At 36.4% G+C, this 27,366-nt stretch overlaps 1 protein-coding gene across 1 annotated transcript; it reads right to left on the bottom strand.

Moving 5' to 3' along the window:
- Nucleotides 1-23,760: 23,760 nt before the first annotated feature.
- On the bottom strand, nt 23,761-25,703 carry LOC120090644. The gene is made up of 5 exons (XM_039048363.1): nt 25,694-25,703; nt 24,875-24,971; nt 24,391-24,771; nt 24,280-24,301; nt 23,761-24,084 (listed from the first exon to the last, which is right to left on the bottom strand). The coding sequence occupies exons 1-5, from the start codon at nt 25,701-25,703 to the stop codon at nt 23,761-23,763; spliced, it is 834 nt and encodes a 277-aa protein (XP_038904291.1).
- Nucleotides 25,704-27,366: the final 1,663 nt, after the last annotated feature.

Below are 27,366 nucleotides of genomic sequence, written 5' to 3' on the forward strand. Positions count from 1 at the left end.
ACTCCAAGAGAGGCCTATTTCTTTTTTGGCATGGAGTTACATTGTCTAAGGATCAGTATCCTAAGACACCTCAAGAGGTTGAGAAAATGAGACGATCCCCTTATGCATCTACCATTGGTAGTTTGATGTACTCTATGTTATGTACTAGACTTGACATCTATTATGCTGTAGGGATAGTCAATACATATCAGTCTAATCTAGGACAGGGTCACTGAACAGTCGTCAAGAATATCCTCAAGTATCTTCGGAGAACGAGGAACTACATGCTTGTGTATGGTTCTAAGGATTTGATCCTTACAGGATACAAGAACTTTGACTTTTAGACTGATAAGAATTATCGAAAATCCACTTCAGGATCAGTGTTCACTCTTAACGGAGGGGCTGTGTATGGAGAAGCACTAAGCAGGGGTGCATCGTTAACTCCACGGTAGAGGCCGAGTATATAGTGTTGGATCGATACCATCACGCATCGGAAGAAATCAGGATCCATAAGCACTGTAATTCATCAATTTTTGTTGAAAAGAAACATGTTAAAAACAAAGTATAATGGGTTTCAATAACATACCTTGTCCGAACCAACGAAATCTCTATTTTCAGCTGCTAAATCCTCCGAATCCTTGTGTAGACCCCTATAAGATATTCCCTACTATTCTCTTGGTGCTCTAGATTGAGTTGTGGGACTCAAAATAAGTTGGAATCAAAGGGAATATGGAGAAAGCTCACTGAACCAACCCAATGAACAACACCTTCTTCATCCGAATTTTTTAGTAAATATTCAGTCGGTTCCTCCTTATTTTCTTCACTCCAATCTTCAATATATTGCAGACTATCATGCAAAGAGATGTATTGCATGGGATGCAGCTCATGCTTGGAGTAAACCAAAGGAAGAGGTGGTGAGTTTCTTGTAAGCAACTTTGAAGATGACTTGAAAAACCCATTTTTTCAAGTTTGTGTGATTTTTCAATTTCCAAAATCTATTTTGATTTTAAACTCATATTTTATTTCTAAAATCAAAATTTATTAATTTTACAAATTATTTTTCTAATAAAATTAATAAATAATTATTTAAACAATTTAAATAATTCTAATTAATTTAATATCCAATATTAAATTAATTTTTACACAAATTCGTCTTCATATATTTAAATCATATTTAAATATATTTTCTCCAATTTTGTTTAATTCTAATTTGAACGTTTCAAATTAACATATCCCACTATTCTAGAGCTAATCCATTTCGGAGCTAGTAGGGGGACTTCATGGACCTATAGATCATGGGCTCCAACAATTCGAGATTAATCAGCTAAACTCATTAGACCTATCTAACCCCCATTCGTTAACTAATAGGTCACTCCACTAAAGTCCATAATTGAACTTCCCTCACTGTAGATATATTATGTCCACTCGATATAACCATGATTAGTAAGTTTACCCTTCACAGGTATTTCGTAATAACAGTTGGGTCAAATCTCTGTTATACCCCCAAAATTAACTCTTGTTCCTTAAGTCCCACTGATCCTTTAATGAATAATTGGTTTGAGATCTTATCATCAAACCGAGAGTCCCTCACGAGCCAATGAGAGGGTGGGGCCCCTTGTTCAAGACCCAGAGTCAGCACTTAAGGGAACAACCTTTCTACTATCCCTAAAGCGGGTAGGAGTGAATTCCCTCTTGCACCCTATGTCCCCAACTATTTATCCGGTCTTACCCCTAAAATGGCAGTCATATTGAACCGGTGTTGTTCAGCCAACCCTCACTTGTGCAAATCTAAGGGCAATCCCAGATAAACAAAAGTTCATAGTTAGCTCAGGATTAAGGTCAAGTTACCTAGGTCATCGCTTTGAAATAGTTAGTCTTAAATAGTAAACAACATTATAAAGTAAGAGTGACTCATTTCGTGGTCTGATCTTGTACAAACTCTTTTACACAAGGACACCCCCACTCTTCATGTCCAACATGAACGAATTAGGATCACTTCGTTTGTAGCTCTTTACAACTCCTTGTAATAACTACAGAGCAGACCGTATCTAATAGTATTACCAGAATAAGGTATCTAACCTTATCCATGTACTATAGATCATTTTGACTATTTACTCAAACTTGATCCACCTTTATGTCTCCACATAAAGTTCAAGTACTCATCCTACTCAAGAGACTTTTAGGTTTATTGGATTTCTATTCAATCAATAGATCTATTCAATAACACCTTTATTGAATTATCAGAATAAGCTCCATTGTTTACGTACCACGAGTTTTAGGACATAAAACCCAACATATAGTGCCTTGTGAAGCTGCTAAGGAGGTCGTTTGGCTTAGGTAGTTCCTGACTGATCTAAAAGTTGTTCCAGACATGTCTAGACCCACCCTTTATTGTGATAATAGTGGTGATGTGGCGAATTCTCATGAGCATCGGAGTAATAAGTGCGGAAAGCACATAAAGCGGAAATACCATCTCATTCGAGAGATTTTTCATCGAGGGGACATGATTGTCATGAAGATAGCTTCAGAGCACAAAGTTGCTAATCCGTTTACGAAGGCTCTCATGGCTACAGTGTTTGAGGGTCATCTGTAGAGTATGGATCTTTGGGAGAGACCATGACTGGACTAGGGCAAGTGAGAGATCTTGTACTAGGCGTTTGTGCCCTAGTTTATTGTTTTGTGTACTTTTAATTAGATTATCTTGTACACCCCACTAGCTTTAGGGCAAGTGGAAGATTGTTGGCGTTGATGTCCTAAATCTTGTTGGGTCCTGTAGTTTATAAACACTGTATGAACCAACATTTTGTGATTTATAAGATATGATATTTTATTCACTTCAGTCTATGAATATATTGGATATCTTAGTTGCATTAACCACAAACCAATAAAGTAAGATCCATGGTTATTGTTGTAACTTAAGCATGTATGTGGAGACATACAAGTGGATCGTAGTTTAAGTGATAACCTAAATGGTCTGTAGTATATGGATAAAGAGAGATATCTTATCCTGGTGACACTATAAGTGTGGCCCGCTTTGTAGGTGTTACAAATGTTGTAAAGTACTACAAATGATCTGATCCTGATCATTCATGTATTAGATATGCGAGCGGGTACATTTTATACAAAGGAGTTTATATAAGATCGGACCACGAAATATTTAGTCTCGTTATATAACGTCGTTCATAATTGAAACTTTCATTTCACAAGGATGATGATAGGTAACATGACCTTAATCCTAAGTGAGTTTTGAACTTCTGCCTACGAGTCGGTCTTTTGATTTACCTGGATGAGAGTGGCAAGATCGCCGACTCAACAAGCCTACCATTTTGAGGATTCTTTTGATTGGGGAGCGGGGAACTCAACTACACAAGATGGAATTCACCTCTTCTTGATGTAGGGTAAGTAGATAAATTTCTCCTTAAGGGCTGATTTCGGGGCTTGAACAATGTGGCGCCACACCTTCTGTTGGCCCGAGAAGGGTTTAGTCATAGTGGGACTATGATCTATTGTTCATTAGAGGAATTAGTGGTACTTAAGGAGTTAGATGTAACTACAATGTCAAAACGGTTATTTGGGTCAGCTGTACTTATGGGCAATTTGTGAAGGGTTATTTTACGGTTGATTTGTTATATCCAATGGACAAAGAAATATATCTGTAGTGCGAATAGTGCAACTGTCAGTCTTTAGTGGAGTGCCCGAAAGTTAACAGATGGTGGATATTGTGATTAAAGAGTTTAGTTAGTTATTCATGTATCATTGGAGCTTCAAGCTACAGGTCCATAAGGTCCCTTTAGTAGCTCAATTCAAGTTGAGAATAAGTTTTTGGGTTAGTTTCAAATGTTCAAATTAACAAGAGAGAATTTGATTATATATGATATAATTAAATCAATTCAATTATATATGATATAATTGATATGATGTATTTGATGCATTAATATTTGATTGGAGGAATTTAATATAAATATGATTTATATTAAATGCCATAAAATAGGAAAACAACTATGGTTTATATGTTGCATATGATGCATTATTAAAACTATAAGTTATAAATATAATATGATAAGTTAGTTATTGTATTTATTTATAATTTATTAATTATATGATAATTGATATTTATTTTTCTAAATAACTGACCTTAGTGGGTGGTTAAACAATTATTATGGCTCAGTGGGATAGAATGAAAATTAGTTTTTCAATTCATTCTACAATTACGCGTTATTAGATTGACTATCGAGTAAAAGAAGTTTTACTACACGATAGCTTTACAGAGCCTAAATGTCACATCCCCTCCCAGGTTACCCTTCTTAATCCAGAAGTGAATGTGACGACAGTAGTTACCAACCCTTTTGTTGTCACTTACTGCCTATCTAACCTGTTAAATTTTGCTCAATGCCTGAATATGTACATATCATCAATATACGAATATATTAACTCATAACTTAACACATTTACATTATAGGGTATTGCAGCATTGTTCATACATGAATATTACAACTTAGTGAGCCCTATCTAGAATACTAGTCACTAGACAGACACACGTGTACTAACTAATATAGGTCTTCAATTACGCTTCATTCAACCTGTTTCTTTGAGTGGCAAAGCAGCAGCAGAAAAGTCTTTTGGGAACTGACCTCTACCTGAAAGGAAAACATTTGAAAACATGAGTTAGAAGCCCAGTGAGTGACTTAATAAAACATAAATCTCATGCTTAAACTGAAAGCTCGAAAACATAACACTGGAACTAAAACATGGCAAGCAACGTGTACATAAAATCTTTAAAACCATTATATTTGAAACATGGAGCTTAGTTGAGAATGAACATCCATTGCTTTATTTCCCAACGCCAAGCCATGGCCAGATGAGACCCCTACCTCGATCTCTTCGCATTAAACTATGGCTAGGAGAGACCCCTACGTCGATCTCTTTAAATATACCGATGGGCATCTCAAGCAACTTCCTCTAAACATAAACATTGATAACTACTCTTAAACACCATTAAACATCATTATTCCCTAGTTGAGAATGAGCATACATCGCTTTAGCTCCCAACGTCTCTTACCGGCCAAGAGACCCATACTTCGGGCTCCTTTTGCTGGTATATGACCTAGGAGACCCATACTTTGGCCTGTCATTCAGAACTACCTACGTGCATGTAGAGTTTTCTAAGTACCATCAACACCTTATGTAAATTTACCAAAATACCTTCCTTACCTTTAGTATCTGTCTCATTTAAGCTATCAAGCTCTCGAAGAGCATTAAAAAGAATAGTTTTCAAATATAGCATAGAAATCTCTTTAGGATACCTTCCCTACCTTCGGTATCCTTTTTCATTGTTTTTAGGAATACCAACGCATATACTTTGACAACCTTAGGTATTTAAAACATAATACCTTAAGCTTCATACCTTAGCTATAATCCTAACGCATGCTTCATACTTTGTAAAATAAGTTGGCTTAAATCATGTTGAGCCAGCTTAAAAAAACCACTAGCATGTGTTAGACATGGAAAACATACTTGGAAACCTCATACATTAGTAAACATCATGCATTGGTCATGCTTTCAATCATAGAAATAAGTTGAACGCAATCACATAAAACTTAGCATGAGAATAACTTTGCAAAGCATATACTTTATCATTTAGAAACATTAGTCACTCGCAGCTCGCAGGGGCTCTTATATGGTTTATATGCCTCTCCCAGCTCTTCTTGGCCTGAAAGGACATAATCCCCAGTTAGATTCCTTAGAAGTCTCAGCAAAATGCTTCAGGTAACTCGCTTACTAATAAAACTTTCACCGACAAAACAGCATTGCTAGTAAGATGATCATCATGAGCGAGATCATCCTCATCAGAAGGACTTACAACTTCCAGCAAGATTTGTGACTTTCCAGCGAGATTTGGATCCTTAGCGAGATCCTCCTCTTACTTTACTCACTCTTGATGTCGCTCATTTTCTTATCTCTTGCTCACTCTCGCTCATTTTCTTATCTCTCGCTTGCTCTCACTCACTATGGTGAGCTACCTGCTTAATCTTCCCAAGCAGCTGCCTGCTTACGTACCGATTCCCTATTCCAACTTCAAAAATTCATAACTCAAAATCCAAAAATCTTTTTAAGAAACTTTCTTCTACAAACTTGTTTATAAATGAGTTAACTTTCTTACTTTAAAATATCGGCCCCAAATTCCTTGTAATTTGGCTTTGAGCTTTCAATCCTCTCTTTGGGCTCTGATTAATCCGAGAATATGTCCCTTCTGCAAATTCTTCACTTTTTGCTATTCTTTATGTGAGATATTTCTCCAACAAAAAAAAAAACTCAAAATCTAGATTCTCCTAGCTTTTGAATGGCACCGATCTCACTTAATTTTCTCAAGTTATTTTCCAAAATCGAGCTTCTGAATTTTCTCTCTCTTTTATACTTCCTTCCGCCTCCCCTATTCAAGGGTTAAATTGCCACCTCATCTAGCACTTAGTGATTCCGGCCAATTCCTATTAGTGAGTTTCTTTAATTAATTTATTTTTCCTTTCCTTCCTTCATAATCCATGTTAAGCCTTCACCTCATAATATAAATTTAGTGTGCATCGCATTCTCCTTCGTCTAACGCCCAATGTCTATCGTCTAGCATTCAATGTTTATCATCTAGTATTCAACATCTATCATCTAGCACTTGTCGTGCAGCTCATTGTCTAGCATTGATGCCGATCGTGCAGTGCCAACGCCCCATCACTTACTGCTATCGTTAAACGTATAGCGCTATTGTTTAGCAAAATCATTCTATCGTCTAGCGCCCAATGCCTATCGTCTAGCTCAATTGTTTAGCAAACGATCTCGCTGATCTCACTCTCAACGATTTCGTGCATAGCCTATCGTTCAGCTACTGTGAGCATCGTTTACCACTGCGCCATCACTACACGATCGCCCAGCTCCCACCTACACGATCACCTACCTCATCGTGTAATGCCGTTCACTTACTAGACGATCGCATACCCAATCGTATAATGCCGCTCATCTGCTACACGATCGTCCAGTGCCTTTGCTCGCACACACTTGAGGCTGCCGTGAGACTTATCGATCCATCATGCCTTTCAACCCATGCGTTCATCCTTAGTACCAACACATAGTTTATCCTTGCCTTCAACACTTAACCTCTACAAGCTTTGATTACTACACACGCAACCCCATGCGTCCACACTTCTCCATCAATGCAAGCCTATACTTTGCTTCCATACTTAGCTAATTTTCACTTGTTACTTTATCTAAAACTCACCCTTGACTAAGTATTTCTAACACTTAGAATTTTCTTCCTCCATCTGCCTACTTTTTTTACCTCCTTTCATAATTTCACTTAACACGTTTGTTACTCACTTATGTAGGAAAAATGGAGTACGGGGTTTACATTAAACAATCGAGCGTAGAGTGTATACCATAGACTTCATCTACTACACGATTGTGTGGTCGCTTACTCAATCTTCTACTCGATCGTTTCCTTTTCCATTCCTCCTTCCCTCTATCCAAAATCAGTCAGAGCCCACAACTCCTAGATTCTCACACCAAGAATACCAAGGTAATCTTGTGGTGGTGTCTAGTTCTATTCGAGGATCAAGTTTTACTTGTTGGTGATTAAGTAAGTTCCAGTTGCTCGTTGCGTTCGTGTTGTTTGACGCGTTGGTGACTGATCGAGGAAATACGTGAAGAAAGAGTTCTTCAAATGTATTGTCACTCTATCCTTTGTTTTTTATCAGAAGCATGTTGTAATTTATCTTTAATGCATAATCGTTTATGTATGATTCTAAATGTTTGAGTTCTTTCACAATGGAGTTTAGAACGATCTACTTTCGCTTAAAAGTCCTCTATAATTAGAGTTCCTTCAATTGGTATCAGAGTCAGGTTGTTCTGATTTCCAAATTCCATTGCTATATTGAATGTTATTTACAATCTTGGCGGGTTTTAAGTATTCTGTAATGTGTTTAATTGTTAAATGTGTTTGTGGATGTTGTTGATGGATGTTTACGAGATAATTGACTCTATTTAAATCTTTCATTTACATTTACAAAAGTTAATTTGTAAGTGCCCCTGTGTTTTTTGGGCATTATTAACTTGCAATCGAGTCTGTATTCAAGTTTTTGTTTGTTTGAGTCGTTCGTGATGAAGCTTTTGATGCAAGGAGTTGTTGTTCGCTTCGAGGGAGAAGATGAATCGTTGGTTGCATCATGTAGCTCAAGCAATGCGAGTAGAAAAGTTCTACTTGATCGTTTAGTATTTGGTAAATGATCACATATCTAATGCTACGCGATCAAGTAAAGAGTTTATTCAATCGTGTTGCGTTGGCTACTCGATCGCGTAGATGCTTGGGGTAAACAATCGTAGAGTATATGATACTCAACGCATAGCATGCGCGCTAAACAGCCGTGTAGGCTAGCATGCTCATCGCATAGTCACTAGCTATACTATCACTAGGTATACAATACTCGATGCTTACTACTCGATCGTGTAGATAATCATGCTCATCGCATAGTCGTTGTCTGTACGATCGCATGGCATGCGTTACTCGATGTGCGCTGCACGATCACGTGGACTTTCATGCTCATCGCATAGTCCTTAGCCACGCGATCAATGCTATACGATCGTTTATACTCGCTAAGCATTACTCAACGATCTAAAGGAGATGCTATACGATCTTGTGGTGTAGTTGAGGATGTTCTGGTTAAAGTCGGTGATTTCATCTTCCCAGTAGAGTTTGTGGTCCTAGACATGGAAGAAGATGCTGAAAGTCCATCATCCTTGGACGACCATTCCTAGCCACAAGTAAAGCTTTGATTGATGTTTATGATGGAAAGCTTACACTTTGGGTGAATGATGAAAAGGTAAAATTCAACATCTTTCGTTCTTCCAAACCCAATGAGCTTGTAAGTTTGTGCCAAGAGATCAACGAAGTAGATGGTAAACATTCTGAACAATCTCTTGTTAAAGGAAAAGGCAAGGAAGAGGTAATTTGTTCTGAACAATCTCTAAAGGAAGGTACCATAAATTTTATCGATTATAATCATAAAGAAGATATGGTGGAAGAAGGGAGAAAGGATTATGCTTTTTCTGATAACTGTTCTTGAACTAAATTTTTATGTGAATGTCAGTGCGGGAGAAAAATATAAATTTTAGGTGTTGCCATGCATGGAATGATGAAGCCACCTTGAAAATTGTCTAAATTAAAGACTTGGTCTAGCTAAAGTTGTTAAACTAAGTGGTTCCTTGGAGGCAACCCAAGTGTTCTTGTTTTAATTCAGTTTGATTGTATTTATTAGTTGATTTTTTTTAAAGATAGAGAGCCACCTCATGATTATTTTGTTTTGATCCTCAGGTTGGAAAGGATGCTCAAGTGTTTTCAAGCACCAGTTCGCTATCCAGATTCGTGAATCCCTGCTCATTACCCAGGCTTGTATCTCTCATCTATTGTGTGATTGTTTTAGATGTTATGCATTGGGGATAATGCATCTTTTTAAGTTTGAGGTAGGGGGAGTACTTTGTGCTTGAATCTTGTGTTTTTATGCGTGCTGCTTTGAGTTGATTATTTTATGCATGTTATTGTGGATTTTGAGGAAAATTTGAAATTTTTTGAAAGTTTTGAAAAAGAGTTGATTTTGGTTAGGAAGAATGCTGAGACTGGTTGAATCGTGTTCTTTGGTTGTTTTCTTTTACTATGATGGTTGATGAGTCACCCATGATGTATGTCATGCTTTAAAGTAGAAATTGGATAACATAGTCCTATCTTGAGTGATCTTTGTTCTAAATCCCTCTTTGAATCCTATGTTATTTTGAGCACATACCACTTTAATTTAGAACCTCTAACTGAACAAAGCATTAATTTAAGTCAATTTGATTGTGATGACATGCAGAAATGCATGTCATCTTAGGCCTTTTACTTAGAATTATGAAGGTCGTTAGGCAGAATATGCGGCAATCATGATAGGAATTCGCGAGAAAATGAGCTTGCGTCGATCAGCATGTTGAATCTCAGTTAACCAGTTATTTTGCGTTATTATGCGTTCAATGTTCTATTTTTGTAGCAAAAACAGGAAATGGACGAGAATGCAAAAATCGGACCACTGCATGCGGAGAAACTCTTCATCACAAAGGCAAACGCATCGATCAACGCATGGATGTTGCGGTAATCAGCCGTATGCATCCATCGCATGGGAGTTGCACTCGTCAAGCGATTGCTGTCATCATGTAGAGTTCCGGTATTAAGAGAATGTTGTCATTGAATGATTACGGTTATGCGACAACACATACTAATGGGATCAATGCAAGGTTGGTGGAATGAACGCATCAATGCATCTACCTCGAGAAAAACCAAAAGATGATACTGACATTTCACCTACCATGTCATTAGTGGCAGAGGTTTAAAAAGGACTAACGCGTTGAATGTCAGACTAAGAGCAGCCCAATTAATGTTGTCGGCGACCCAGGCTCTATAAATAGAAGCCAATGAAAAGAAATTCAAGTTATCCGAGGATGATCCTTGTGATTCGGGGATTTTCCCTGCGATCCAGACAAAATGCATGAGAAGACGCTGCGCGTTCTTCACCTCCTTCATCCATTCTGAGTGATGACTAGAGCCTTCGACCGAAGCTAGATCTCGAGAGAGTTAAATCCTCCGCCCATCCATGGCACTGCCGGCAGCCTTGACGCACATCCACTGGAAGCAAGTCTTTGCTTCCACCTAGTCATTTCATTTCCTTTCTTTTCTTCTGTTATATTGTATGACATTTTGTGATTAAGGAATTAATGCAATTTGTTTTCAATGCATTTCTCTGTGTCCTTCAACTCCATCTCCATCTTCTTTGCTTAGCATTTTTACTTTCATTGTAGCACTTAGTGGGATTGCTTGGGTATCGCATACTTAGTCATATGGATTAGGGATATGAAGCATGTAGCAACCCACCGAGAGGTGTGCATTGCACGAGTGTATGAGTAATCTTATTTGCTTAAGTGTGAAGCTACTGCAACGCCTGTCTATAGGCTAACGCATTGTTTGTTTATAAGTAAAGTCAGCAACAACCAACTGTCCGGGAGGGTAAGTGGTTGGTCGCATTAAGCAATGTATGCATTGTTCACAAGGAATGGTAACAATCTTAGGTCAGCAAAGTTCATGCAGTTACCTTGTCCTATGAGCGCATCATTCATCATTTAGGCATACTCGGGAGAGTAGTCTAAAACCCAAATCTAAGACTCGAGAGAACGGATTGGAACGCATAGGAAAGAATGGGGATCTTAGAGATAAGCTTTGTTTGCTTCACACAGCGTATGAACCCTACAGATTGGATTTGCATGCGTCCGGGAAGTAGAATAAGGGGTTATGCGGCAGCCACGCTCATGCGTCGATAGCTAGTGAGCTGGTTCTGGAGGTCTAGGTAGGCATAGGCTTCTCGGCAATATCGCAGATACACCACATACATCCTAGAGTTAGGTTCACGTGTGTGTAGCATGATTGCATGGTTTGCGTTGACTAAGGTTTCCCTTGCGGTCACTCTTCAGGGTTGTAATGAAATCATCTCCGCATTTTATCTATTTTCCCATACAATTATTTCATGTCAAGTGTTGTCTTATCTCTACCTCTCATACATATTCTCATTATGTTGTCTATTAGATAGGAGTAGGAGTAGGGTTAACTTAGCAACCTCCGTTCCATTCTTTTATTCAAACCGCCGCATGCACATTACTGCATACATATAGCTACAAGTCCCTGTGTTCGACCTCAAATTACCCTAGAACTTGCGTTCACGTTATACTTAGCGTGAGTGCAAGAAAACTTGTGACAGGACACATGGTCATCGCATACATTTATTAACGCATATTCACTCCAAAGCATGACCATCGACGCATGACTATCAATGCATATCTTAGGAACATGCATCGCATATCGAGTCCAAGGAATTTTAGTTGTCGGGTAAAATTGATTTCTAATTTCCCGTCACCAGGTTGTCACCTCGAAAGGCCCAACTGGCTAGAAAGTGTCTTGCATGATGGGTTATATTGTTAGACTAAGAGGAAAGAAAATAATATTATCATTGCCTTTTAAAAAAAGAATATATTCATGTGCTTAAAATAAATACCTTTTTCTTATTGTAAACTTGTAATGTGTATGCATGGATGGGGTAAAAAGAGCTGCATTTGTTGTGATCAGTTAAGACACCTGGGAATTGACTGGGTATGGTTCCCTGCAGTGGATGTTTGAAAGCTTATGCACCTAGGTAAAATGATGCAAGTTTAGTACCCTTTTTCTATTAAAAAAAAAAAAGAGAAAAAAACAAAAGAAACAGAAATAACGCACCTTAGTGGACATATTACTTTCTTAAGTGTGGTGATGCTTGATGATTGGTGCTTGAGCTAGATTAGGGGGAAAACTGATTAAATCTTAAGTCAATTTTTTAGTTTTGAATTAAAGGAAGAGACACACACACACAGAGGATACAAAGTCTTGGCTTCAGAAACTCTTAACGATTAGGATGTGTCTGAATTTTTTTCGTAGATAAGTGTTGTATATGTTGGGAAGCTGATGAAACTGGAATAAGAGAATGCATGCCTTGAACCTTTTTTCATTTCAGTATTCATTACTTCTCCTACTTTGTGTTTCTTTTTTTTCTTTGCTCGGGACTAGCAAAGTTTTAAGTTTGGGGTGGTGAAAAGCATCTAAAAGTGTTTTTATTACCTTCAAATTTAGAACTAATATTGCTATTTTTGTTTAGTTTGACGTGGCTTATTGAGTAATTTTAGAAAACTAAGCATTAGGAGAAATTTGTGCGAAAATGATAAAAAACCCGAGGTAAAACTCCAATTTTAAGCAATTACGGGTTGGCTATAGAATTAGGAAGAAACCAAGGACCCAAGATCAAGAAAAGAGGCAATTTTGGAAAGAAATTCGGGGGAGCCAGCATTAGAAGAACATTGCAACGCTGCTCCCTGACGCTATAGACCCGAGAGCAAGTTGGAATAGGGCAGCGTTGCAACGTTACGACTTTAACAGGAGACTGGCATGCCGCCAGCTTTGCAATGCTAGTTTGCAGTGTTTCAACGCAGTGAGTATACTATAAATATGAATGTGCACTGCTAGGTCTGAAGGGGGAAAAAAGATAGCCAACTTGATAGATTCTAGTCCGTACAAGAGCCGAAACAGAGGAATTTTGATAATTTTTGGTTGAAGACTCGAGATTTTGATTGAGTGTTGATCTGAGAGCATTTCTGGATTGATCGTGACAGGAAGAAGAACATGATTGTGCTAGTGTTGTTGAAGAACGGTCTGGTATTCGTGGCCAGAGTCAAGAAGATCCTGATTGGGATTCAATTCTATTAAGGGGATATCGTTCTTCTTTGTTAATTTATTTTTTGCCATTGTAATTGTTTGTTTATTGAATACTGTTATCGGAATCATGCATGACTAAACTCTGTTTCTAGAGTGTTTGTGGATTTTAGGGATGTTACTTTGAATATTGAATTTACAATTCATTGATTTTGCATAGATTTCTAAATTATTTGTGCCTAATGCTTTTGATTAACTAGCCACTAATTGAATGAACTTAAGTTAATTAGATGTCTCGAGAGAGAATTTAATTCGTTAGACCCAATATTTTAGATTGTTATTCGAAATAGCATGAGAATGAATTTAGAATAATAAGGGGTGCAATTGAAGGATCTTAATGCTATAACTATTGAAGCGATAGAAGAGATTCGGGTCGATGGGTAGTTATTAGGATGATTTGAGCTCAAGAGAGGATTTTCTGATTTTAGAACTTCTAGCCTCAATCTATCAATTTCAATCAATTCATGTCATATTCATTATTTTCCCTAAAAGAAACAATACCCTAGAATTGTTTTGCTCTCAATTATTCTTGTGTATGACTGAATTTTTGTTATTTATAGTTGTGGATAAAAACCATCTTTTGGTTGCCTAGATAAAATTGATAAAGATTTGTGATAGCTAAGTTAGGAAAATTTCGCTCAAGTCGGTCCTTGAGGCCGATACCCTATTTGGGATTTATTACTTCAATTGTGTATGATTGTGCATACCGTCAGTGAACAGAGTGTTCAATGAGTTCCTAGAATCTTTTGTTATAGTCTTTATTGATGATATCTTGGTTTATTCCAAGAGAAATACAGAGCATGAGGAGCACCTACGTAGAGTCTTGGATACCCTAAGGTCAAATAAGTTATATGCTAAGCTCTCCAAATGTGAGTTTTGGTTGAAGCAAGTGACTTTTCTAGGGCATGTGGTGTCTAGAGATGGAGTTTTTGTAGATCCATCAAAGATTAAAGCAGTTACTAGCTAGTCTCAGCCTACTACAGTTAATGAAGTGCGCAATTTTCTAAGGTTAGCTGGTTATTACCAACAATTTGTGAAATATTTATCTTGTATAAATACACCTTTAACCCAGTTGACTTAAAAAGGAATCCTCTTTGTTTGGAGTAAAGCTTATAGGTGAGCTTTTAGGACCTTAAACAAAAACTTGTTATTGCTCTAGTTCTTACAGTGTCAGATAGATCAGGTAGTTTTATGATTTAAAATGATGGCTTGAAGAAAGGGTTGGGATGTGTTGTTATGCAACATGGTAAGATGGTTGCGTATGCTTCCCACCAGCTGAAAAACCATGAATGAAACTATCCTACGCATGACTTGGAATTGCAGTTGTGGTGTTTGCTTTGAAGATTTGGAGGCACTATTTGTATGGGGAGAAAATACAGATCTTCACAAACCATAAGAGCCTGAAGTAGTTCTTCACTTAGAAGGAGCTAAACATGAGACAATGCAGATGGTTGGAGTTGGTGAAAGACTATAGCTGTGAGACACTATATCATCCGGGTAAGGCAAATGTAGTAGCAGATGTTCTCAGTAGGAAGATAACACAATTAGCAACTTCGATCACTAGACAGACACTTTTACGCAATGCTTTCAACGAGTAGAAATTGCAATAGTGATGCATGAAATTATGATGCGATGATATGAGTTGGCGATGATGTGTGTTATGTGGTGATCATGCAAGTTTTCCTAACAAGGCCCAAGTATAAGCCTCCTTAGGTTTCCTAGTATGTCCAGGATCAAACACATGGACTACTAAGTAGATATGCGACAAACACTTTGATTCTATTGCGGTGGTAAAAACAAATGAAGTGGATAGTGTTTTGATTTAGCTTTTTCCTATGCGATGGAGTTGAACGTGGAGTGATGAAAGCATAGAGTTACGATAAGTATGCGATGAAGGGCTTGAGAAGGGTTTTAACTAACATTTCCTAAGATTGTGCACAAGTTATGAGATCATGCTACACACAAATTTCAGTACTACATTTCTCAATGCAGAATGCCTCAATTTCTATTTCTAGGATGCATGTGATGTATATGCAAAACAGTCGATAGTACTTATTTCTAAGTCTCTACTCTTGCCTATGCGATGATGAATGATGCACACATAAAATAAGGTGACTGCATACCAGCATTCCTATTTCTAGGGCGCATGCGATGTGTAAATAGCAATAGAACTTATATCTAAGTTTCTACTTCTTGCTTATGCGATTCTAATCCGACTTTCAAGCCTAGATTCTAATCTGACGCTCTCAAGCCTAGATTCTATCTTTAGACTACTCTCTCAAGTATGTCCAAAGGGTGAATGATGCATACATAAGATAAGATGATCGCATAAAACGTAAATCTTAAGTCATGCTAGCTAAGTACTTCTCAACCCATTCAGAAATTTAGCTACTCATGTGTGGTATGGAGAGATTGAATATAGATTGAAATGAAGTTTCCATTTTCTGCAAATAAAGTACTGAATACAAAATAACAAATGGATTTGAGAAATGAGAAGCCCAGTAAGCAATGTCTTGCTTCCCGTGACCTTTTACACTGCTCTTTATCACTTCAACTCTATTCTAGTTGTATATTCTTACCCTCGCAAGTGTTGGCCCTCTCTCCCTTATGTTGCTTTCCGGCAGTCTCTCAATCTGTTCAAGAGCGATTCTCTTGGCTTTTTTCCTCGCCTTTTTGCTCTCTCTCTGTCCTCTATGTATATGTATAAGTATGTGCATGAACAGATTATATCCTTTTTCTCTGGTGGCCTTCGGTATTTATAGATTTCAAGGTGAAGCAGCTTTTCTTGCTAATGATTGCAATGATGGGCGACATTAATTCCCCTATTCTGTTGTGCCGTTTAATAGTCATCGAAAGTTGAATGTATTTGCTACAGTATGGCTTTTAACGGCTTGTCAACTAAATTCAGAATCGATCATTATCAGCTTTCCATCCCATCATGATTTATTATGTTGTCGCCTTGATGCGAGGTCTTTATGTGACCATCTTTTTAAGAGACTTCTCACGATTGCATGACTTACAATCGCAACTTCAAGTGCGCTGACGCATTGTGCCCTTTGGATCGCAATTTCATATGCACCATCGCATTGTAGCTGCCCAAAATAGGTAAATTAACTGTTTTTATGTGATGAGCACTCACGATCGCAATTCTTTTTAGTTTAGCGCTTTTAGTCGTGATATTGCCTATTTTATCATCGCATTCTCTTATTGTTTTACTTATTTGAGCTATAATAACTTGTATTTCTACCGGTTATCAAGTAGTTGTGGGGGAGGTCACTGCACAGTTGGCATAGTTGACAATACAACCTACTTTGAGACACAGGATTATTGATGCTCAACAGGATGATCCTTACCTTGTTGAGAGATTTCGTCAGGTGGAGCAAGGATGGGACAGTGAGTTCTCGGTATCTCAAGATCATGGTCTTTTGTACCAGGAACACTTATGTGTACCTATAGACAATGACATTAATAATAAAATATTGACAGAAGCCAGCCTATAGCTCCCCATTTTCGATACATCCTGGCACCACCAAGATGTATCAAAACCTGAAATGATGCTACTGGTGGAATGAAATGAAAAGGGAAATTACTGAGTTTTTTTAGCAAATTTTTGGTGTGCCAATAGGTAAAGGCCTCGAGACATAAGCCAACATGCTTGTTGCAGTGCTTGAGTGTACCAAAGTGAAAGTGGGAGAATGTGTCTATGAATTTTATCGTGGGCTTGCCAAGGACAATTAAAGGCTTTACAGTGATATAGGTTATAGTGGACAGACTCATTAAGCTGGCACATTTTATTCCAGGTAAGTCTACGTATTCAATGAATAGGTGGCCGTTGTTGTATATGAAAAGGGTGGTGAGATTGCATGAGGTCTCAATATCCATCGTTCCTGATAGGGACCTCATTTTACATCCAGCTTTTGGAAGAGTCATGTGACAGCATTGGGTACTTGTTTGGATTTCAGTATAGCTTTTCACCCACAGACTGATGGTTAAGCTAAGCGTTTGGATCAAACCTTGGAGGATATGTTATGTGCATGTGCGCTGGAGTTTTCAAGGAGTTGGGATTCTCACTTGCATTTGATGGAGTTTGCTTATAATAATAGCTACCAGGCTACCATTAGCATGGTGCCATTTGAGGCCTTGTATGGGAGGAATTGCAAGTATCCCGTTTATTGGGACTAGGTTGGTCAATGGAGATTGTTAGGTCCAGAGTTGATGCAGACCACCAATGACGCAATATAGAGGATTAAAAGCCCAAATGTTGAAAACTTAAAGTAGGCAGAAGAGTTACACTGATGTTAGGCGTAAAGATTTAGAGTTTAAGGTAGGTGATAAAATTTTTCTGAAAGTGGCGCCTATGAAGGAAGTGGTGAGGTTTGGTAGGAAGGGAAAGTTGAGCCCTCGATTCATTAGGCCATTTGAGATCGTGGAACGGATTGGTCTTGTAGCTTATCAGCTGGCCTTTCCACCATCTCTTGTGGCAGTTCACGATGTTTTTCATATTTCCATGTTGATAATGTACGTAATGGACCCATCTCATATTATGGATTATGAGCCGTTGCAACTAAATGAAAACTTGAGTTACAAAGAGAAACCTATTCAAATCCTGGCCAAGGAAGTGAAAACTCTGCGCAACAAAGAGATAACATTGGTAAAGGTTCTTTGGTGGAATCATCAGTTCAAAAAAGCAACATGGGAACGAAAGGATGAGATGAGAACACATTATCCCAAACTCTTTAAGAATTAAAACTTTCAAGGATGAAAGTTTCTTAAGGGAAGGAGAATGTAATGTCCTGATTTATTATGTAATTATGCCTTATTTTATTTTGGATTGTTTGGATAGGCTGGGATCCGAGATTTGATTGATTGGCTCAATTAATTTCAATTTAATTATTTCTGAATTCATTAGGATTAATTGGTTTATTTGATTCGATTTGTTTTGAGGATGGAAGATTTAAATTAATTTGGGATATTGAGATATCATATAGGTTTTATTTAAATTTGAATTTATTTGGATTTGATCTAAGAAGGGATTTTGTTTTTAAAAAGAATTTGGAATTTTGAGAAGGTAATTGGAATTTGAAAAAGAAAAGGGGAAAGGATTTAAAAAGTATATATATTTATATATCTATAAGTTTTTGTTGAGGTTGATGCCCTAAATCTCATAGAGTCCTATAGTTTGTAATTGTAATGTACAAACATTTTATTTATGTAATAAAATATGTGATGTTTTATTTCTTTTTTAGTTGCATTAACCAAAATCCATTAAGCTAACATCCTAGGTTATCTAGTAGCTTAAACATGTATATAGAGACATACGGGTGGATCATGTTTAAGTGATAGCCTAAATAGTTTGTAGTAGATGGATAAGGCTGGATACCTTATCCTGGTGACACTACTACAAGTATGATCCGTTTTGTAGATGTTACAATAGTTATAAAGTACTACAAATAATTTGATCCTGAATATTCATGTGGAAACATGTGAGTGGGGGTATTTTATATAAAGGAGTATCTATCAGACCACCCCATGAAATGTCTAGTCTCATTATATAATATTGTTCATAATAGAGACTTACATTTCCTAGGATGACCATAGGTAACATGACCTGAATCCTGAGTAAGTTGTGAATTCCTGACTATGAAGGCGGTCCTTCGATTTGTATAGGTGATAGTGGCTAGATCTTCGACTCAATAAGCCTACCATTTTGGGGATTCGTCTGAATGGGGAGCTGGGAACACAACTACACAAGAAGGAATTCATTCCTTCCCCAACGTTGGGGTAAGTAGATAAATTACTCCCTTAAAGGCTGATTTCGGGGCTTGAACTGTTGGGTTTTTTGTCCTAAAACTTGTGGTTTGTAAACAATAAACTCATTCTGTAAATCAATAAAGTTGTTATTGAAGTTTGATTCAATAAAGTTGTATTGAATATATGAGTTGCTTATTTTGTTTTAAAAATAAATCCAATAAACTAAAAAATCTACTACTATTACATGAGTACTTGAACTTTATGTGGGGACATAAGAGTCGATCAGATTCAAGTAAATAGTCTAAATGATTTATAGTATATGAATAAGGTTGGGTGCCTTATTCTGGTAATACTATTGGATGCGGCCCGCTCTGTAGTTGTTACAAGGAGTTGTAAAGTGCTACAGACGAAATGATCCTGATTCATACATGTAGTGACATGAGGAGTGGGGGCGTCCTGTGCAATGAGTTTGCTCAAGATCAGACCAAGAAATAAGTCACTTTTACTTTACAATGTTGTTTACTTTTTAAGACTGACTATTTCAAAAGTCATTTAGGTAACTTGACCTTAATCCTGAGCTAACTATGAACTCCTGTTTATTTGAGATTATCCTTAGATTTTCATAGGTGAGGGTTGGTTCAATAGTGCCAACTCAATAAATCTTCCATTTTAGGGGTAAGACTGGGTAGATAGCTTGGGACATAGGGTACAAGATGAAATTCATTCCTACCCGCTTTCAGGAATAGTAGAGAGGTTGTTCCCTTAAGTGCTAACTTCGGGTCTTGAACAGGGGGCCCCACCCTCTCGTTGGCTCGAGAGCGACTCTCGATTTGATGATCAGATCTCAAACTAATTGTTCATTAGAGGATCAGTGGGACTTAAAGAATGAAGGGCAATCTCGGGGGTAAAACAATCTTTTGACCCAACTGTTATTACGTACAACCTGTGAAGGGTTAACTTACTAATCATGGTTATATCGAATGGACACAATATAACTACAGTGAGGGGAGTGTAACTCTGGGCTTTAGTGAAGTGTCCCAGTAGTTAACGAATGAGGATTAATTTGGTGTAAAGAGTTTAATCAATTAATCTTGGATCATTGGAGCCCATAATCTGTAGGTCTACTAAGTCCCCCTACTAGCTCACAAACGGATTAGCCTTAGAATAGCATGATAAGTTGATTTGAAACATTCGAATTAGAATTAAGGAAATTAGTAATTATATGTGATATAGTTACATGTTTAACTTTGGAATTAAACAAAATTGGAGAATCGATTAATATTTAAATATGATTTAAATATTAAATTCATGATAGTGGAATTGGTGATTAATTAATTTGATATTTGATATGAAATTAATTAGAATTAATAAATTGTTTAATTATTATTAATTATTAATTATATTAGAAAAATCAATTATTGAATTAATTTTTGTAAAATTAATAAAAACTCAATTTTAATTAAAGAATTAAAATTGAAAATATAATTTTTAATTTTAATTTTGGAAAAGTTTCAAAATTGAAATAAAAAATTAAAAATATATATTAGAAAAATTGGAAAGTGGGAATTTCCCACTTCTTCACCAAGAAGGTTAGTCTAACTTTCATTCCAATTCTCAGCAAATTCAAGGCAGCAACTATAATTCATACATGCATCTTGATTGTATGATAATCTGCAATATATAGCTCAAATTATGAGTGGAATGGCCATGCTATTGTTGTTGAATTACAGAGAAAAATGATTGAAGAAGACTGTTTTTCAAGCATGTGATAAACCAAAAAGTCTGTCATCTTCTCCATAAAAATTCCTTAATCCAAGCTTATTTTGAGTCCTGCAACTCAATCTAAGGCACCAAAAGAATAGTAGGAAAGATCTTATGGTGGTTCACAACCAAAGGAGAAGAAGATTGCAGCTAGTTTTGGAGATTCAAAGGTATCTTCAAAGGTTAGTATTGAAAATCTCTTTTTAGTTTATAGGCATGCTGAATTTGAAGCCAAAGTTAATGAATTAGAATACTTAATGATCTTGTTTTCTTCCGCTGCTTATTTCTGTATTCCAACATGAACAATGTGGCACACATCCTCTCCTAGTTCGAGAGGACTTTGGTCATAGTTGGACTATGATTTATTGTTCATTAGATGGATTAGTGGTACTTAAGAAGTTAGATGTAACTACAAGGTCACAACAATAATTTTGGCCCAGCTGTATTAACGAGCAATTTATGAAAGGTCATCGTACTGTTGACTGGTTATGTCTAATGGACATAGAAATATATCTCTAGTGCAAAGAGTGCAGCTGTCTGTCTTTAGTGAAGTGCCAAATAGTTAACAAATGGTGAATAATTTAATTAAAAAATTTAATTAATTATTCATGTATCATTTGAGCTTCAAGCTACAAGTTCATGAGGTTTCCAACTCAATGGGAATTAATGAGAATCAGTTTTTGGATTAATTTGAATTTTTCAAATTAATTGAGAGAATTAATTATATGATAATTAAGTTACTTTTTAATTATATATGATATAATTACTATAATGCATTTGATACATTATAATATAAAGTATATTTGAGAGGAATTAAATATTTGAATGTGATTCAAGTATTAATTGTATGAATTTGATTCATATAATTAAATTTAATATAAATGAGATTTATATTAAATACCACTGGTGAGAGAATAAAAGCTATAGGTTATATTGTATATGATATAATATTGAAACTATAGGTTATATGTTATATTTGATATAACATTTAGTTTCATATATATTATATGATAAGGTAGTTAGTACCTGCTTGATGATTAACACGTCCTTGCTAACCAACTCTATCACTTCTAAGTCATCCAATGAAAGAATTTTGAAGAAAGTATCTCAATTAAATCAAAAAATTCTTCAATTTCTCTTTTCCTTCTAACTCTCAACTTTACTCTTTCTCCCTCTCAACTTCTCTTCAATTTCACCTAAAATGAGCTTAACGAACCTTAACCATCCCAATTTTACCTTTACAACTCAAGAATTTCCAAAATTTCACAACTTTTTAAAAATTTGACTTTTTGCTTTGACTCTTGACTTTGACTTTGACTTCATCCCGAGTATACCTACTTTACCCACCAATGTCCTTTACAAGCTTGACTAAATTCATTACCCTTGAATTATTCATTGAATCCCTTACCAAAATTTCTTAGCGAGGAAGACATTAGTTCAATTCCTTTTTATTTTCCAAATATATTTCTTGCTCAAAATTTCCTAATCAAATTTAATCTCGAATTTAGAAACTCAATCTCAATCTACAAGTTTCTAAGTAGTTCTAAGAGAAAAATAGGAGAGGGCTTACAAAAGTATATCTTTTTCCAACTAGATTTATATAGGGGGAGTCGATCCAAAGTTTCAGAGCTTACACAAGGACTTAAATGTAATAAAGTTAGAAGTATATAATCCAACAATGATCTCTTCGAACTTGACTACTTTTATGTAATTTACCTTAATTTTCTCCCTTATTGTGGCTTTTCTTTAGCCATCCTTCCTTCCATCTTTCTTTTTGAATTATCTGATAGCCCCCTTTGTACTTGATTGGTTATATGAACGAAATTGGAGTTGGGATATGATGAGAGTGCTAAAAATGTATTAATCTAGTTGAGATATTCAAGTGCACCTACTAACCCATACCTTTCAAAAAATAAATAGAAGTATATAGATAGAGAATCGTAACAAATTGAAGTTGAAAGACAACACTTCCATATGAAAGTTTAGAGACATCAAAGTGATTATATATATATATATATATATATATTCAAGAAATGATATGAACAACGCTACTTGCCCATCAAGGTTTGGAACACAAAAGCCAAAGAAAAAAAGTGTATATTTTTTTTTTAGAATATGTGATATTATTATATAACAACAAGAAGATCTCATAGCCCGGGATCAAGGCATCAAAGCAACAAAGCACAAGCAAAGACATGGCAAACAAACCAAAATAAAGCCCACAAGATAAGACCAGAACAAAACCAACACATAAAAATAAACTCGCAAACCACCAAGGAAAAAGCCAGAGAAAAGAACCCAAAACTCCACAAACTAGGGACAACAACAAAACAAAAAACAACGTAAAGATAAAAAAGAAAAAACATCTGTAAACACACTAGATAAGACTAAGAAGGTCAACCCGCCAGGAAGCAACACAAGCACGGACCGTAGAGATCCTAAGGTGAATCAGAGCTGACACCGACCTCGGTTGACCTCCATGCAGCCGCCGATTACGCTCCTGCTAGATGTAGTATATGGAAGCACACCAGAAAACACGGAACAACTTACTACGCACCCCCTTACCCGATCCCACTCGACACAACCAACTCAACTCTACATCCCAACCCTCTACCCGATGCGACGAACCCAACTGATGCGACACCCTAGACCACTCCTTTCTCCCAAACCCACACTCAAAAAATAAATGATCCCATGGCTCCACACCTCCCCCACACAAAAGACACCCCCTCTAACAACACACCTCAATCCTGTGTACCTAACCTATCCCTCACAGCTAATCACACACAGAAGGAGTGATGCGGAATAGCACCCCCCGCCCACAAAATACCAGCCTAACACACCTTAGGACGATGAGGATGTAAATTCTCCCATGCACTAGCGATAGAAAACCGACCGCAAGTATCCGACACCCAAAGTCAATAATCCTCTCCCTTTACCCTAGGCCTCACTGCCTGAATAAGACCCCAGATCTCAAGCAGCTCCCAAGACATTGTGGGCCACCTCCAACCTCCCTCACCATCCATGAACTCCGACAACCGAGCCTCCAAACTACTCCCTACATCATAAACCATCGTAGACCCATATGAATCCAAAATCGCACCCTCCGATAGCCAAAGATCCCACCAAACAAAATAAGTTCGATCATCGCCGACCATCAATCGAACCAGATGCTTGAATCTATCTCTACTACGCAAGATAGCCTTCAAGCACCAAGACCTCCCAACCTCACTCCGAATAGCCTAGAAAGATCGCCCACGCCAAACATACACCTCTACCCATGCTACCCATAATGATCCTTATTTAATTAAGAGAAGCTAGAGCAACTTCATAATAGCAGCCTGGTTCCAAGAGGCCACATGCTTCACACCCAACCCCCCTTCTCTCAACGGTAAGCACACCTCATCCTACGCCACCTACGCACCACCCCGACTCACCACACTACCCTTCCACAAATAACTACATAACAGACGATCAACCTCATAAGTTACACACGCAGACAATACAAAGATGCTACATCGAAAAACCTAAAACGACTGCAAACAGACCTAACAAGCTGCAACCTCCCAGCAAAGGAGAGGGACCGCGCTGCCCAGCTTCTAATATGAGTTGTAATTCTCTGAATCAAAGGTGCACAATCCACAACCCTCAACCAATCCACCAATAAAGGTAAATCCAGATACCTAACAGGCAGCGAACCAAGAGAGAAACCCATAAACGCAGTTAGTTCCTCCACCTCCCCAGACTCCACACCCTCAACAAACATGGAAGTCTTCCCAACATTTGCAACTGACCCAAACAGCCCTGCAAATTCTACCAGGACTTGCCTCACAAACTCCATAGAATCTCTCTCCGCTGCATAGAAAATCATCAAATCGTCTGCAAACACCAAATGAGTCAGGCCCATACGCTCACACCGATCATGGAACCTAAACCACACAGGAGGTTTATTTAACAACCTAGACAAGACCTCTATCACCATCACAAACAAAAAAGGAGACAATGGATCCCCCTGCCTCAACCCCTTCCTACCAGGAAAAAAACCCTTCAAGGGAACCATTAATCATCACAGAGAACTTAGGCAAAGTAACACAAGCTCTCACCCAACTAACAAATTGAAGAGGTGTACCTATAGCCAACAACACAGCAAATAGAAAATCCCAAACAGAAATAAATGTATTCCATTTAAACATTTCACTTGCATTTGTATTTCACTCTAATAGACTACTTTAGATTTCTCTTTAATTGATTTATTTTATTGCAATTCCAAATAAATGTTAGCAAAATATAGGAGTTGTTTTTGTTTTACACTACATTGCTTTAACCTCGAGTTAAATTGAAATGCTAAAAATATAATCCAAAGATATGATATAATTGACCATATTTTACACATTTTTTTTTTTGTGAAATGTTACACACTTCAATTAATAACTAGCAATTAATGTGTAAACCATTTATTTTTATTGTGTTCACAATGGTTTTTATTAAATGTGGTCTCTAAATGAGTATATTTAATCTCTACAACATTAGACAATGATTTTCTTAAAAAACCATAGTTATATGTCTAAACTAAAGTATAGTGTATACTGTATTTTTTAGTAGTGGATGAAATTCAAGAGATAGAGACATTCAAAAGTGTTGATTTTCTTAATTACTTTATTAAACCATGTAAAGTATTTCTACGAATTATTATGCTAAAGATGTGTTTAAGTCGAGAAACTAATGTCCAAATTATTATCTTCTAATAACAATCTTTTCTCATGCAAATTAAATTTATTACTAATTTCTTGAAACCAAATTAAGAAGCATGGCAGTAGGGTTTGTCATAATCAACTTTCATTAGCAACCTACCTATTCTCATAATAGATCAACTAACGATCTTCATTATAGAAAATACCAGTCCATTAACTTAAATCCATAGAGAAGTTCATCAACACCCTAACACTAAAGTGTTTAGCCACTCATCAATGCTACATCCATATTCTCATACATTACAATCATTGTAAACAGTAAAGAAAAGTAAAGGAAACGAAGAAATCCACTCTCAAAGCAATCTTCATTATTGAAGCCCATCAATCTCGCCCCCGAGATCTCAAATGGCCTCTAAGAGAACCTCCAATTTTTCTCACTTATTTTATACTAAAAAACTCTCTCTAGGGGTCTGAATTTTATGGTGTGTGGTATGTAATCGACAACCAAAACTCTAAATCATAATATAGAAGAAAATTTCCTAAAACACCAAATCCTTTCCATAAATACAATGGCGGCGCGACACTACCCTGCATGCACGCTCTTCACTATCCTTCTGCTGTGTTGCACTGTCCCAGTTTTGAGCTCTTGAGAAATAGTGTCAGGGTTAGCACTGTATAGGTATCGCGACGCTACCTTGTTTTAAGCAACTTGGTTTTTCTCCTTTTTCTATCCCGTTTTCACACTGCCTTGTATTTTGTAGGGTGTTCGTGGGTTTGGTTGAAGGACTTTTTAGATCTATTCAAGTGTAAATTTCTTTGATCTCAAATAATTATTATTTGAAATGAACCCAAACCACTCCAATGATGAAATATTTGGATTGAGTTGAAGGACTTTTTAGACCTAACCAATTGGATGAAATATTTGGATTGAGTTGAAGAATTTTTTAGACCTAACCAATTGTTTGAGATGTAAATTTCTTTAACTCAAATAACCATTATTAGAAAATGAACCCAATCCAACCCAACCATAAAACGTTTGGGTTGGGTTGGTTCGGGTTAATCAAGTCATTTATTTAAAATTTTATTTGAGAAAGAAATAAAATATTAATAAATAAAAATTTTATTTAATTATTTTCATATATTGAATTAAAATTAACAACTCAATTTTAATTTATATAATGAAAATTTTCTTTTTAAAGTACTATTTTTTTTTTTTTTTAGGAATTTTCGGAGAATAAATTATCTAAAAAATAATGAAACTAAATAAGATTAAAATAAATATATGTATATATAATTGTATCATAAGTAAAAAAAATATAAAATTTAAAGTTAATAATAAGTTCGGGTTAGTTTAAGTTATTTTAAGTGAATAATGAACCTAACACACAAAATTTCCACTTATTTAAACCTAACACAACAAAATAAATTGATAATCCAACTCAAACCACATGGGTTGGGGGGTTGGGTTGACCAATTTTTTAGGATCATTGGGGGTTTTTGAACAGAGGGGCTAATTTGTACAAGATTAAGGGTATAATTTTTATACTTTTAAAAGTTTGAGGATTTAATTTTAACTATTGAAAGTTTAAGGGTGTAATTGCTAATACTATCCTACTTTAAAGATAGTCTTTGTAATTTATCCTTATATTAATGTTCATGAAATTCAAAGTTAGTAAGTATCCATACTCTAAATAATTGTATTAAAAAAAAGAAAAAAAGAAAAAATGATTAAATATGATATTATGATATAAAAAAAAATTAGAATGAATTCTTTAGAGAAATTTGACAATCAGATGTTAAATAGTTGAGCTCACTATTGATGTTTACATTTAT

Source organism: Benincasa hispida, chromosome 11 (assembly GCF_009727055.1).
Source record: "Benincasa hispida cultivar B227 chromosome 11, ASM972705v1, whole genome shotgun sequence".
NCBI lineage: Eukaryota > Viridiplantae > Streptophyta > Magnoliopsida > Cucurbitales > Cucurbitaceae > Benincasa > Benincasa hispida.

Bases quoted from the DNA above. Each gene is read 5' to 3' on its own strand.
- LOC120090644 (XM_039048363.1), bottom strand. The intron at 24,772-24,874 runs GTAGGAAGGGGT...TGTGTGGTTTAG, and splicing joins CTTGAAGGGTTTTTTTCCTG to GTTCCATGATCGGTGTGAGC. The intron at 24,302-24,390 runs GTCTGTTTGCAG...TCTGTTATGTAG, and splicing joins GGGAGGTTGCAGCTTGTTAG to TTATTTGTGGAAGGGTAGTG.